At 40.5% G+C, this 15,663-nt stretch overlaps 1 protein-coding gene across 3 annotated transcripts in view; it reads left to right on the forward strand.

The window, feature by feature from the left end:
* Window positions 1-15,663, forward strand: part of pdlim7 (PDZ and LIM domain 7) — a 37,963-nt gene that overhangs the window by 16,114 nt on the left and 6,186 nt on the right. For all 3 annotated transcript variants that reach the window (XM_059345907.1, XM_059345909.1, XM_059345908.1), the window contains exons 5-7: window positions 3,464-3,491; window positions 4,409-4,602; window positions 15,401-15,453. In XM_059345907.1, coding sequence (XP_059201890.1) covers window positions 3,464-3,491; window positions 4,409-4,602; window positions 15,401-15,453 — 275 coding nt within the window. The remainder of the gene's footprint in view (window positions 1-3,463; window positions 3,492-4,408; window positions 4,603-15,400; window positions 15,454-15,663) is intronic.

The raw sequence follows: 15,663 nt of genomic DNA on the forward strand, positions 1-15,663 counted from the left end.
ACACTGACAGGAGTTGACAGAAACTGGTCGTTTTTTATAAAACAACAGCTAACGTGACTATATAAGTTATGTTAACCTTTGACTACAAAGCTGCTAGTGCAAACCTTAAAGTGACAATGTTGAATGTCCCGAAAAATGCCTCCTGTATCTCTTTCTTCTCTTGCTCTTTCAATAATGATAAATTCACCCATAGTCTTTTGTTTCACTAATGAAGAGCCTGGTAGGGTCCTTTAAAATGTTTGAGGAAAATGGTGATTAAGGACCTTCTAGCAACTTCTAGTATAAGGGGATACTTAGTTAGTGAAGCTTAGCGAAGGACAAACATTTAAGAGATTTAAGCAACACATTTTTTTCCTAAAGGCAGCCTTAGTTTCAGAGATGTTATGCAACTAGGCACAGATCTATGATTAATGACGCTGTGTTAAGACATAGCTCATAAACAGGAAAACCTGAGTTGAGATGGTTCTGTAAGGCCTGCTTCCCTGCTGTTTTCTGGCAGGTATACTATGCCAAAAGCTGAAAAAGAATTATGTAAACCTACATGGTTTCTTTCTGCTATTTCAAAGATAAAGATTAATCTTCTTCTGTGTATTTAATTTATGTCTAACCATAATGCACTTCATTACACTGAAGGTTTACTGCAGTTATTTAGCTGCAAGTTAGATACTTTTCTCTAAGTATTTATTGAATAGAATATTATGTAACACAACATTTATGGCGGAAAATATTGTTACTGTGCATTTTAAAACAAGTTTATTTAATGAAAGCGAGAGTGTCTCTTACCTTTATCTCACAGGGAGTGGTTTAGTGTTTTGACAGGCCTGTAATAAGCCAGCATGTTTACTTAACATCAGCCATACTTTTCCTTTTTTCTGTGGCTTGCCTCCTCTATTTCTCAACTCCATGTGGAGTCCAGCTATTGTAAACATTTCACATTCTTCCACTGTTTTTTTTATTTTTTCTTTACCCGTGACTCCCTACCCATGAATCCCCAGTCTCCTTTCTTCATCTGGCCCTCTCCTATTGTTATTATATTGTAAGACAAGCAAATATTGTTTTCCTGAAACACTTCTCGGAGAAGAGCTATTGTCAGTTTTATTTATTCGTACCTTGGCTGCCTTCCACACAGCTTCTTTTATGTCAAGAGAGGAGGACAGCTGCACGCTGATGAGATATGGTCCATTGTTTGGTTTAGTGCCTCATTTTGTTCAACACCAATGATCATTTGGTGTCTTTTTTTATGGTTTAGGCTTTATCCAGAGCCTTTTATTGGGAGTGGAATCAAAAAAATATGAGCAATAGATTTTCGGCTTCAAAGGAAGGAGATCATGTAACAGCTACAGGGACACACTGGGTCCATATTTTAACGCTCAGTGTCGGGGATCGGCCTAGAGGGTTGTGGTCGGAGCCTGTCGGTGATGTGTGCAAAGTTGATTACAGTATCATGGGATTTCTGACTTTATCTAACATCAGCTTGAAAGCCAAGCATGCATCAGTTAAGATAAGTGACCCATAAAATGAGGCAGGAAATGATCTCATAGTGTGCATATTCAGTTTCAACACAGGTCAAACTTATTCCGTGGAACAGAGACTTCATCATCCTCACATTTGTTCACTTTAGTCCGTTTTGGCAAAAGAAAAAAAATACAGTACAAAGTGTCTGTCATAGACATTCTCTGTATCCCTGCTTTTAAGTGTGACTCATCAAATTGTGGGTTAAGGAGAGCTGAAACACTATGAATGTCACATTGATTTGTCTTCCCAGAAGTATGACACGCTCAGACATGTCAGTATGCCTCCCCTTTCACTCCTCGCTCTATCTATAAAGCCCTGTTGTTATCCTGTCTAACGTTGCTCTATCAGTGGTTGAGCAGGCATTGACATGAGTGGTTATTCATTTCTCATTGTCACAGGAAGCGCTGTCCATTGTTTTGTGTGTGCGAGACTGCAGCCTGAAACAATGAGAGTGGCTGCGGGGCTGGTTCATTCGTGCTTAACCCTGTTTTAGCTCTGTGTAGCATGCAAACAGTGGGCAGGGGATGGTGGTAGTTTGTGTTTAAAGCTAGGTGCCTCAGTGTTTAATGTGTAAAGATATTTTAATGAACCGTCTGCTGTGCTGCTCCAGTCAGCAGAGGCACCGCAGTAATGTGAATCCTGGGATTAGAGTTAAAGAAGTGTGCTACACCGTGGCGTGTGCATTATTCTTAACTGGGTGGGTAAATCTGTGGAAAGTCCCAGACTGTGTGAAAAGTAGTGAGGGTTTTTTTTCCTGATTTTTCTAAATGCCACCACAGAGAAAACATCAGCGTTTTTATAATCTGGTTCATTTTTCTCCCATCTTTTCTATCGCTTGTACCATCTTTGCTGATTAGGTTAATGATTGAAATATGGCTGTAAGGGGACTGTGCTTGAGACCGCATTGCAGTGGAGTCCATTTAGCATTCCTAAAGCAAGCAAAATGAGCCAACAAGTCCAGTTGAACCCAAACTATCTCAACCGTGTGTTCCAGCCAGTTATAACCAAACTGTTAAACACCCTGAATCCAGTAACAGTAGGTTTTGCAGGGCTACTTCTGGGTTCTTCATGTAGTTTTATGAAGCATTGGATAATTATAATGGACCTTTTTGAGTGTGTTCTCTTTTAGTCTGGCATCTGTGAGTGGTTTAGATAAGTGGGTTAAACTGGGCTTGTTTAGAAACCCGTCTGATCACTTGTTTGCAATACCGCTTGTAAAAAGGTCTCAAGCAGAGTTCCTGCAACTCGCTGTTTAAGCAGTTAAGCTCATAGTTAGAATGTTGTCTGAACTGATGGGAAGGAGCTACAACAATAAGACCCATTTGTTAAGTTAGAAGTTTTGTCACTTTACATATACAGTGGCAGAGGTTTGTGGGGAAATGTAACATAACAGAATTTAGTCATGATGTATAAGATGACAGGGATTTATGGGGAATGAGGGAGGTTTGTGGGGACATAAGTCTGACAGAGGTTTTGTGGCGATGTATACAATGACAGAGGTTTGTGGGGAACACTTAAAATGTTACTTGGGATTCTGGGCATTATTCTTTATATTTGTTTTTTATTTGTGTAACTAGACTAATTTGGTTTGGATCGTGTAAATTTAATTTGACCAATCTATCTAATAGAATGTGTAATACAAGAAAACATTCTTGTGTAATTTTGTTTCCAAAGTGTTGCAGTATTAGTCATCATAAGCTTTTTTCCCCAGTTCATACAATATGCTCAGAAATTGTTCAGGTTATATAAAATAGGCAATTATTTTGGAAAGAGATTCAACATGGCAGCATTCTGTTACGAAGGCTGTCTCAAACATCACTTTTCCTCAAACACTCCAGACTTTTGCGATTTGAAAGTAACAGTTTTCAGTATTGAAACTTCAATTTGTGTGAAGGTGAGTTTATTGAAAGTATGTGCTAATAACTGTCCCTGTCTCTCCTTTTCACAGAGCTTTCAAAGCAGGTGGAGAAGAGAAGGTAAGACTATATTTGTCTGAAACAATAAGCTCACCTCTGTATGAACACTTGGATGCTCTGGCATGGTCTGCTACTGGACTACAGTGACATTGATTGCATTTGAAACTTCCTTTAATCGTTGCTCTCAATTGGCATCAACAGTGTGTTATGTCACTTTGTGTTTAAAATCACCTGATTCACCCGAGTCACCTGTCAAGCTCTCACAGAGTCCATGTACTGTGCATTAGCAAAGCATCAGTGAGTCGCTAAATGAGTCGTTTGCTGGATGGAGTGTTGTGAATATTGCTTTTGGAATTTCCTGTGTTTTATTTTGTGATGCCTTGCACAATCCCTGAAGCCAGAGTAACACTGATGCATTTAGTTTCACTGTCAAACCTCTCTAGAGCGATTTGCCCAACTGATTACAGTCTGCACAATACAATTGTGTCATGAACTGCGTTGTGCTGCATGCGGGTTTTTAAGTAAAGCAGCAGGACCATAATGCTTTTCACGAAGTCAATGATCCATTTTAGTAGGTGTTCTTCTGCAGTCCATGCATAATGCTCAGTAAGAAATCTCATTAGTGAGATATGTCAGTCAAATCTGACAATTTCTCACTTTGAGCATTTTCCTTTTACCAGTAGTAGCAGATTACTTTGGCCGGTCTGTGGCAGACTGCCAACACAAATAAAATGGCTGTGTTCACACTTCTTAAGCACTTCTTCCGTGCACGGAGAAAAGCCTGCAGGCTTTGACCGAGCTGCTTCTGCAGCCGGAGTAATAATTTCCTCTAAAAACATATTGGGGCTGCGCTGGAAGCTGTCTTAATGTAAAGCTTGGGATTGTGCAACAGCAGAAGGAACTTTCACTGTGTGTCAAATGTCCAACCGCATGTTGTGTGCTGTGCTGCATTGTCTCCCTCTCCCACACCCTCATAGGACTCACTCGCTCCGGCTTCTGTTCCAAAGTACTCCTTTGCCCCCAGCACAACCATTAACAAGATGGCGAGGCCATTTACAGCAGGTGGTGGTAGTGCCAACTCAGGACCTGCTATTAAGCCTGTGGCCTACTCCCCTAAACTTAACACCCCGAGCTCACAGGGCCGTGCCAGTATGCAGCAGCCACAGAATGGGTAGGTGGATAAATAAACACTATTCCCTTTGGAACCACAATGTGACTAATGTGGTTTTAATGGTATTTCTGACGTCTCATTATTCTGGTTTTACACGAAAGGGAAAACAGCTCCTTCAGGATTTCCAAACAGCATTCTGTTAACACTTGACATCAGTATGTTGCCAAAGTTATGTCATAGATTTAAGAAATATTCCAGAAAATATAAACCAATACGTCAATCTACTTAATTACTCCACTGTCTGCCAATAATGTAAAAAACCAGAGAGCAAGATTACTTTTATATAAGTTTATATTATTGCTGATGACACCAGCAGTATAGATTGTATCATGATAGACTCTGGCCATGGAATAATTTGGGGGGAAAGTAGGAGGCTGTCAAAGCAGACTGAAATGATCTTGTTGGTCTTCATCATACAGATGCAAGCAAACACTTTGTTAGCTCAGCAGGGCTTATTTATGCAATTCAAGCTGGCTTCCTCCAGCTGAAAGACCTATGGATATGTTAATCAATCATAGTTTTTTGTGATATTTATTCCAAAAAAGAAAAGTTTATTCATACACCGCTGCTTTGTCAGGGAATAAAAAAAATATTCACAGTGTGACAAACAAACAAGAATTATAAATCATGTTTCAATCTCACCTTTTTTTTTATATTCCTGTCATCCTCACTGTATGTGTGAGAGATGGAATAAGACTTTTTAAGCTTTGAGGAATGCATAATTTCTTGCAAAATAATACCTTTTCAAACTGATTTGCTATTTCAACAGATGGGTTATTGACTGACTGTGATTATTGTATCTTGTCAGCAGCATGCTGTAAAGAAATGGCAAAATGGATTTTCAGGTCTAGTATTTCACAGCATTTAGAAGCTGTGCTGTTCGTCAGGGTACTTGCTTTTTCACTTTAGTTTGTCTTTGTAAAACATCACATTAGTCAGATGCCATGCCTCTAATAATACATTTAATTATATCTCTCTGTTTGCATCATGCATAAAAATAATTTACTCTGGTGGTGATGTCACTGACATCCCCTCTTATTTTGGTATTTTTAAACAAAATCCATGATTCTCTCTGGATTTCCTTAAATGACTAGCTGTACGGCCCTATAATTTGTTCAGCAGTAAGTCCTGATCATGGGGCATCTTTTTACTTTTGCTTCTGAATGGATTGTATTTTATATAAGACAACTTTAAGCTGCTAAACCAGCTTAAAGGTGAAATGCTAAAATCTGTTAAAAAAAACCCAAACATTTATCTTCTGTCTCTCCTTGAAAACTTCATTGATCAATTCAGCTTCTGATCTTTTGGTCCTAAATTATTGAAATAAAAACACAGTAACTTGGTTTCAGAGCTGATTGTTCTCAAGCTGTTGTTATGCTGGTACCATCTCTGCTTTGTATTAAAAATTACTGCTCCCATGACCAAACTCTCGCTCCTATAATTACATAATATAAATATAAAATCAATGCCAGAATCTTCCAGTTTTTTATTTTACCAGTCATATTTTACAGGAGTTCCAGGAATGGATCGAAATGCATTTTAAATGACCCAGAGAGTGGCAGTATGGCATGAAATAGTCTTTAGGATAGGCCAGTCAGGTTCCTGTAATTTGGGTCATGGTAGTGGTAGCGTGGTCTGACTGTGGTGAGATGTAGCCTGTCGCTGTATTTAGCCTCACTCATAAATTCTGCTGAGATCTCGGCAGCTTTTACTGCCCTGGTGCTGGATTATTTAAGCAGCCATACTTGCTTACTCTCAAGAGGGCTCACATGGTTGCAAAGCTTCTCTGCAGATGGACGAAACCCATTCCTCCGGCCACTTTTGAGAAGAATAGAGCCTAATTACAGCTGTCAACCCACTTTTGATGAAGACGTTGTTGGATTTCTCCAGAGAGTAAACGTTTCAATGCCAAGCGCATATGTCTAATGTGTCCAGGCCTGTCATATTGAAACGGGTTTTGTCTGATGGTGTTTGTACAGAGCTCACCCTGACATCATCATGTGTCACTGCCATGGTATTTATTGTTGTTGACGAGCACAAGAAAAAGGAGACTTACTGGGATGGCACAGCAACCGAACGAAGGGTTTTTATTTTTTTCTCCCTTTTTTGGCAAATGCTACAGCTATTTACATAGCTCTGTTAAGCATTTGTGCACATGGGTGAGAGGAGCACGTTGGGCTGAGGTTTTGTGCCAAATCTACTGGTCATTTTGGGTCAGCGTGACAACAGATGATCTGACCGACAAACAATGCCGCCTTTCTCTCACGAAACAGCATGTCTCGTGGCACCACTTGCATGTTTTCTGCAGCATTTTGGGTCGTTTGTTGTGTATAAACCTCTTCCATATATTGACATGTTCTGGTTTTCATCTGTTTAACTCAGACCTGACATCTTTCTCTCCTTTTCTGTTTTCCCCTTGTGTTTTCACGCCGCAGATGGAAACTCATGAGAAGTTAGTATATCTCTTCTTTTTATTTAACAGTGCAGACCAAATAATGTTTTGCTTGTTTGCCTTTTAAATTGTTCTCACACTCTTAATAATTCCCAGCTTTTATTACAGTGGTTCCCAACAGTTTTGTCTTCCTCACTCATTGCATATATTTACTAGCTTGAGCAATGTGATTTAAAGAAAAAAAAAAAATCGATGAATTAACTTGAAGGTGGCGTCAGCAGTTGTGGTGGTATTTATTCGTCCTTTTGCTCGCATAGAATGGAAGTAAACAGGAGGAGAATATTCAACAATGTAATGGCTCATACATCCATTCCCCCTTTCTGTGCACAAGCATAAACCTGCTGATGTTGACGTTGCTGATTGGCTGAAATAGTGTTGTGTTGTGTGGCACAAACTTTGTATTGGATTAGAATAGCTGACATTCTTTTCTTGTAAATTGTTGGATAACTTAAAGTGAAAAGGTTAGAGGAAAGTCTAAAACAAACATATTGACCCTCATGTTTATATTGCAACCCCTTGTGAGGACCTCCTTTTCTTTCTTTTGTAGTGGACAGTTTTAAGTTGCAATCAGGACAACACTAGAAACATAATGTCTAAAAGCTCTTTCTTACCATACATTAACGTCCCCTATCTTTTGTCTGACTCTATTTGATCTTTGGTCTATTCTGCAGGGGTGAAGAGGCTTTCTATGGTGATGTGTACCACGAGTCCAAGTAAGGGACAGCTGCATGCAGGCTTATTAGGTTAGATATGAGGGTAGCGAGAAGTGCTGGTGCTCTTGGTTAGATTCACAGATACGCTTTACAGAACAGAAGCAACAAACAGAGCCAGTTCATTAGTAACCATTCATCTCTCATGCGCTGTTTGCTTTTTGGTAAATGCATGCCGCAGTTGACCTGCAAACCCCGTGGAACAATATGTTGGAAATGAAAAGCATTTTTGTGCTGCTTCTATCAAAATAAAAGCTTTAATATGTAGTAAAATGTTTCCACAAACCAGGCCAGGTACTGTAGTCTGACAGGATTTCTCCCATTGATTTTAATGATGGTTATAAATACGATCTCTAATGTGGTAATGTCCATTTATGAGCGTCTACAGTGTGCCCATGAGAAATCTAAGTAATGGATATCCATTAGCTCGCTTATTGCGTGACTGTGATGCTGAGCATTAGGTATTGCATGATGTGTTCAGGATGTCCTCTATTTTCAAGGTCACCTGATTAGCTGGCTTGGTGTGGGTGTGTAGTCCCTAGATGGGATTGTGTTAACAGCGCCTGCCGTGTGCTGCTAATGGGTGTGTGTGCAGGCACGGCCTCAGGGCGGAGAACCTGCCCTGTTTTATCCCCAACGACCGCAGCAAGAAGAGGCTGATCCAGGACACTGAGGACTGGCAGCCCCGCACCGGCACCACCCAGTCCCGCTCCTTCCGCATCCTGGCCCAGCTCACAGGCACCGACTTCAGTAAGTCAGGGATCAGGCCCAGCATGCTCAGGAGAGTGAGACGACAGGAGTGATGGGTTAGGGGTGGGTTTCTCCACTACTCAAGATGAGGTGTAGGTGAAGGCCTGTGACTGAACAGTTGGTCTGATCGAAGTGACTATCTGCGAGAGTGACAGCAGAGTGAGTGACGCAGGAAAGGTGGATAACAGGCGTGTTCATATTTCAGCTGTAGAGACGGGCCTCACCTGTCATGAGGCTGCCGTCAACAGAGACATGAGTTTTGTCATGACTGTAACCAGTCTGACAAATGGATCTGCATGCTTTTTACTAAGGAGGTTTTGTAGGATGAGATCAATGTATGATACTACTTAAAGCAACTACAAGAGACTCTAATTTTGTGTTTTTGTGATCCCTGTGGACAAAAACTGTAGTGTTTCCATGAGCACTGCCCCCTTGTGTTGTAAAGAAAGGCACAACTTATTTTATTTTTTTCTTAACTTTTTAATTTTTTTTTCTTCAGTGAATTCTCTTTGCTGAACCTGCCCCAGTATCAGCCATAACCACAAAACATACCGTCAGAAATAAAATATTCTAAAAAGAAGAAATCCTCCTGCTTCATTTTAACTGACATACTTACTATCAAACTTTTCCTGGGAAAATGTAAACATAGGCTCCTCTAGTCAGACTTAGTAATAACTAATAATAATAGTAATAATAATAATGATAATAATAGTATAATAGCCAGTCTTCTTGCTGATAGATTTGTTTTGCTTATGTAGGTCATAGTATTAAATTGAGACCGTTTCATAACTGCTTAAAAACTCCTCGTAGTTTCTTAAACGTGTTTGGATTGGCACATGATCAGCTGTTTGACTATTTGTCTGTGAAAAGCACGTTCATCAGTAAGGTGTGCTAACGTGTGTCTCTCCTGGATCTCTCAGTGCAGGACCCAGATGATGAAATCATGAAGAGGTCCAGGTAAAAAACTTGAGTAGCATTGATTTGAACAAATGTCGGCCTTCGTGCATTTGTGTGTGGAAGCGTCAGTTTGGCAACTTTTTTAAGAAATGATCTCAACTCTTTAACCTGGAATTATACTGTTTAAAATACTGGCATGTGTGGTGTGGGTTGTACTGCCTTTGTGTTAGTTGAACATTTATCTAATCTGCTTTGTGGCTGAATTTAAGTAGTAAGGGAACATTTTCGGGATAGATGAGAAGATTGATACCACCTTCATCTGTTAGCTTAGCCTAACTTTTCAACACCAATCTTTTTTATTTCATTTAATAATTACAATAACTAGGACAACCTTTATGCTACAACTATGCAAATCCATACATACCCTCTACTTCTTGTCACTCACACATGTATAGTATTTCAGACCTGTAGGCCTAACCTTACAGGAGCTCGACAGGTTTTAGTATAGAATCCTGTTTTTAAGAGGCTAACATAAAGACTGAAAACAGGAAAAGGCATACCTGTTTCTGTCCAAAGGTAAAAAAAATCCAAATGCCAATTGACTTTTCTCAGCCGTGAGCATTAACTTCCTGAAGTCTTGTTATCACCGCAATGTTTTCAGGCAAACCAGCGGAGAAGTGACTGCCTGATAAGATGTAAGACACATAAACCCCCCTTAAGACAGCAATGTGTTATTTTTACACTTTTTATTTTTATATGGTTAACTAAACAAGGTATAACATGTTAATTAGTGAGCTTAAGAGAAGCTGTTAGGCAGATTGTGTGCTTACTGTTTTCAGTCTTTGTACTAAGCTAAGCAACTAGCTGCTGGCTGTAGCTTCATGTTTAAAAACAGATATGAAAGTCAATCTTCCCATCTAACTCTTGGCAAGAAAGTGACTTAGAATGTCTCCCAAAATGTGAAACTTTTCCATCATTTTAATATTTGCCTTGCAGACCTAACCTCCTTATTCTGTCTGTTGTGTTACCTGTTTTTATTTCTCTTTAACTTTTTCACCTTTTATGCACTTTACTCCACTTCCTGCTCTCTCATGCTCTTTATTTATTTATCCCTCCCTCCCCCTCCCTACAATCTATTTCTTCCCTGTCTATCTCTGTCTCATATCTCTGTTGCTTGCGGTCAGGGAAAAGTTCCTCACTGAGATTCAGAGTCCCCGATATGCCCGTCTGAGGGATTGGCACCACGACAGGTCTGCTCGCGCCCTCAATATCAAATCCTGAGCGACTTCCTAGACGCCATGGGATGCAGAGCCCAGCCAGAGCCTGCTAGCGATAGCCACACCTCAACGACTACGTGACAAAGACGACGAAGATAGCCGACCATCCAATGGCAGTTAACATATTCACCTTTCAGATACAGATTGGGTGAAAAAGAAGTTTGGGGAATAAAAAAAAAAGGAAAAGCAAACGAAAAATAGAAGAAACATAACCTAGATGACAAAGCCCAAAGTGGAACCTTGCATACTGAGCCTAAGTGTAAGATCTCCCTCTGAATCTCTGACTTGATGATTGTTGACAACTCTGTGGACCACTGCGTCTGCGGCCCTGTTTTCCATTTCACACTGCGTTACTTGGAGTTAACAGTGGGAAGGTGGGAAGGGGGGTCTCAGCAGTGGGAAGCGCCTTTCTGTTCGTTCTTCTTCTTTGATTGTGAAGTTCAGACCCTCCTTTGATCTCTGTCTGTCTCTCTCTCTCAGTCTCTCTCTGCCTGCTTCCATTTATTGAGTTCTTCATCCTTTAGAGTTTTCATTTGTGATCCCCTCATCTCGTATGCTTCTCCAACCATTAAGAAAGGAAAGATAAATCTGTACTTTTGTTTTTTTCTGCTGTCATCAAAAATATAAAATATCTGAAAAAAAGTAACCCTTGCTGCTCTGTCCCTTCTTCTGTGTTTCTCTTCTTCTTGTGTTTATTCAGTATTCAAGCTTAAAAGGATAAATCTCTTGATATCCACATCTTCTCTTATTACTTTCTTCAGCTGAGTCGCAACAATTTCTTTACCTACCTAGCGGACCGAACAAAAATGATTATGTATAAGCAGGGGTTTCCTCAGTATTTACGCCGATCTGAATTGATAGCATGCCTTCTCAAAGATCAGGGTTCAGTGTTTACTTTTATTGCCTTAGAAAAAAAACCCTGTTGTGCAGTCAGGCACGAAAACAACAAATGGGCTCTCACACTATCATAAAAGCAGATGTGCACAGTGAGGAATTGCAGTCTTTAGTCTTAGACACAAATATCTATTTAGAGTTTAAATCCTTAAAAATATAATATTTTTTTATGTCTTTTCATTTGTTCAGCCAAGTTATTGCTGCAGTACAGTGAAAAAGGGAAAGCCACACTTTGGTGCAAAATAACTTTTCATCAATAGCAGCGTTTTGATGGTTCTTAAGAAATAACTTTTAGGAATGGAATGGTTGAGCTGCCTAATAATTTTTGAAAGAAATGTGTCAATGAAAAGGTCTCAATTTAAAGAAAATAACATTTTTGGAGGTGGGAAACTAGATAGTTGTCTATTTAGCTTTTGTTAAAATTTGGCCTTGTAGGAATAAATGCCAGTCCTCTTAAAATCCAGTAGAGGTAGTGAAGTTACAAAGTGACAAAACGGCCAAATGTTGAAAGACTATGACTACATTTCATAGTCCACATTCAAGGGTACCAATAATCCTCCTGGGTTGGTCCACACATGTAAGACTTCATACAGAAAGCAGTCATTATGGAGCACTCAGTGGTTTTATGGGATAACTGGTCAGACAAACACAAAAACAACAGCCTCTATACATTAATTACAAAATTGCCATTTACTTACTATTATATGCCTTGCAAATAATAAGGAATGGCAGCAAAAGCTTCTTGCATACATTAATAGCTGCCTGCAGGAAGGCATTGCCTCTCTCAGACATGTGCCTCCTTTGTTTTCACATTTTGTCATTTGTCACATTCAGGTTCTTGTAGATCTGAATCTCTTTCACCTCCACACAGTGGAGGGTGACATATGTCAGTGGCTTCCTGCTCCATCTAAAATCAAAACCTGCTTCTTTCTCTGCCGGATGTTGGGCTGCCAACAAACTCCTACTTTCCTCATTGCTCAGGTCGATGCATCCCACAGGAGAGGAAGCCAAAAAAAAATACAGGTGAATCTGAAATCAGAAGTGTAAAGAGTGAACAGGAAATGTCAAGGAAATGTTCCATGGGAATATTGGGGTGCTGCTCTGCAGCATGTCCAAAACTCTGTGTCAGAGGCAAACAAAAAAAACCTCCTGTCTGCACAGTCTGTGATGCAGGAACTGTGCACCTGCATCGCTCTGAGCAGGAGGGGGAGGAGGATGTTGAAAGCAGTGAAAATGTCAAGAAAACATGATCCAGGCCGCTCCAGGTGGGAATAAGCAGCTGTAGAGGATGTACTCCAATTTGCACCTGCAACCTCCACTAGAGTGAGTTGCAGCCAAACAAACCTCTCAAAGGTGTTGTCATGTCGGGCAGCACAGTGGGGGAATGGAGGAAGGGGCAGTTGTGTTGACCAGTCGTGTTTTTCTGAGTTGCTCGTGAGGTCCCAGAAGTGCAGGCTTGCCAGTGTGTGGGGTAACGGGGCAACTGACTCGGGGTCAATGTGTCAAACGGGCTGAAACAGGTTTATTTTGTCCTCTGTTTGACCCGACCGCCGGAGATCCTCTTCATCCAGCCTCCTCTCTTCATTTCACTCTGTTTTGCTGTAGTTTCTTTCCAAAAATCTCCTGGTAAGGAGTGGGTCTTACCTCCCTTAATTTAGAAAGATTTAACTTCCTCTCTGTCACCAGCCCTGCAAGCCTTCGTCTTGCTATTGCAAAGGGATTTAATGTCCTTTATTATTCAGAGTATGCAGTTGAAAAATAGCAGACTGCTTCTATTCTTCTTGTTGCTCGATGGCTCCCAGCTGTAAGTCTGTAACTTCTCTTCTCTTTGTAACTTATTGTGTTTAGTTGTTTGGCTACATGAGTATAATTGATAGGCAGGCTTAACCTGATACAGAGGATGCTATAGAAGCAGTCTGTTGCAGGGTAATTCATTTCATGTTTTCTTTTTCATTCCAAATGAGAACTGATTTCATCATCTTTCATTAGTGTATTGTAGATGGCTCAGTTGATGATGTAAACATGATGGATGCCCAAAGGCGGTGTTATATTTTTTTTCCCAAGATAAGACGTCTCCAGAGCTCACTGTCTTGGCTCAGAAGTTGTTTTTCCTTCTCAGTCATGGTTTGAAGATTTTCTGAATATAGTGACGCTTGCTTCGGGTAACAGAACTTTGAAATGTAGAAACAACTCTTTTATTTCAACACTTCTGCACATGCAGGCTCGAAGCAAAACTCATCTGCATCCAAATCTGACAGCATAACGTGCCCGAGTTTCTCCCGTTCTCTAACTTTGGCTGTGAGTGACGTCAATCAATCGGAGATGTGCAGCTTTCTGATTGCCCTCATTAGAGTAGAGGCCTTTGATGCTGAGCTGTAATGTCTTTACCAAATGCACACCATAGTATCTGTTGTTCAGCATTGATCATTTAAACAACGTGATTGATTTTTGTCTCACAGAGGCTTGTGTTATCATGTAAAATGGCCTGCAAATCAATTCCAACCCTATTACAGTGTATTTTCTTTTAACATTCACCTTGGGCTGGGTGTTGGTATTCGATACCAGAGCTGTAGTCAAGACCAACTTAATCGACTCCAAAACCAGATCCAAGCAAGTCTGAGTCAGGAACTCATCGAGAGTCAATCGAGTCCTGTTCATGATCATTGAAGGCAATAGTCGCTTTCCAATGCTAATATAGTGATTAGGGAGTTAGAAAATAGATAATCTCGTTTATAGATTATTTTTGTCCATCCTAACTCATAACGCATCATGTTGGTAGAATCAATCAACCAATCATGCAGCGCTCTGCATATTGGATCCTAAATTGGCAGCAATGAACAACTAGTTCATTAGTAACCAGAAGCCAAATTGAGACCAAGACAGTCCAACGAGGCACGAAACTAAGACGTGTAAGACTCCAAAAGTGGGCTCGAGACCAGAATCGATTATCACCACCCTGCAGGTTTTTGATCCAACCAAACAGGCGCAAACCTGACTGAACTCGTTCAATCACCTGAACTGTTTTCACTCTCTCACTGTTGCATCAGGTGCGCTCCTGCTTGGTTAGAATAAAAACCTGCAGCCACGCTGGCCCTTTAATAGATCAGTCTGACACCCCTGCTTGAAGGGATCAACATAACCCAGTACATAACATAACCCAGTACCAAGTAGCATTAAAACCTCCCTAGTCAGACAATACCTAAATGTAACCTTTTGTACCCAGATCTATGTCTATGCTTTTTGATTAAGTTTGATTTAATGTGATTCGCCCACAACTGTATTACAGTCCATACAGTCTGTCAAGTCACCACACTCAACTTCACCATAACAGAATTGGCAGTGCAGCATGCCAAGATGCCACCGAAACATTTGAAAGTATGGCTACACTCCATGCCTGTGGCGTCTGATTAAAAATGAATGCGGTGGTGGTGGCATTCTCGGCAAGTGATTGCATCCATTGACGTGATGGGTAACAAATGAAGCGCACTGTCAGTATCTGTAGAACTTTGAAAAAAAGGACAATACAAGTATCTGTATTTTTAAACGATCCCAGTCCTGCACTCACCTGAATCTTCAGCACTCAGCCAGCGCGTCTTACAGGTGAGAGAGCCGTGCTCCTGCTGATACGGATTAATATTTATGATAATGATGCTTATGATCATTGACACAGAAGGTAATCTGTGGCACCAGGTAATGGAGACAGCCATGGTTGCTGACATCCAAACATGACTTTCATTGAGTAGTAACCATGGTTACTAATCCATGTGTGTGTGGGTGCATGTGTGTACCTTTTCTAATTAGTCATTTTCTCCCGACAGCCTTGAGCCAACTCCCTCACCTGCCAAGGCCCAGGCAGCAGATAAACCAGATGGTGAGTTTCTGCTCCTGCTGATGCGTATAAAAAAGCCCAGCAGCATCCAGTAGAGGTTGTGCTAATAGATTCTTATTAAATGTCAATATACGAGCATCAGCAGCAACAACGGGACACAAATCTGCTACATACACCTGGAAAGAGTGTTTATATTATATAAAAGTGACATGATTCAAGGTCAGGTTTTTCTAAGTGCTGTACATTTAATAA

Source organism: Centropristis striata, chromosome 12 (genome assembly GCF_030273125.1).
Source record: "Centropristis striata isolate RG_2023a ecotype Rhode Island chromosome 12, C.striata_1.0, whole genome shotgun sequence".
NCBI classification, from domain to species: Eukaryota; Metazoa; Chordata; class Actinopteri; order Perciformes; family Serranidae; genus Centropristis; species Centropristis striata.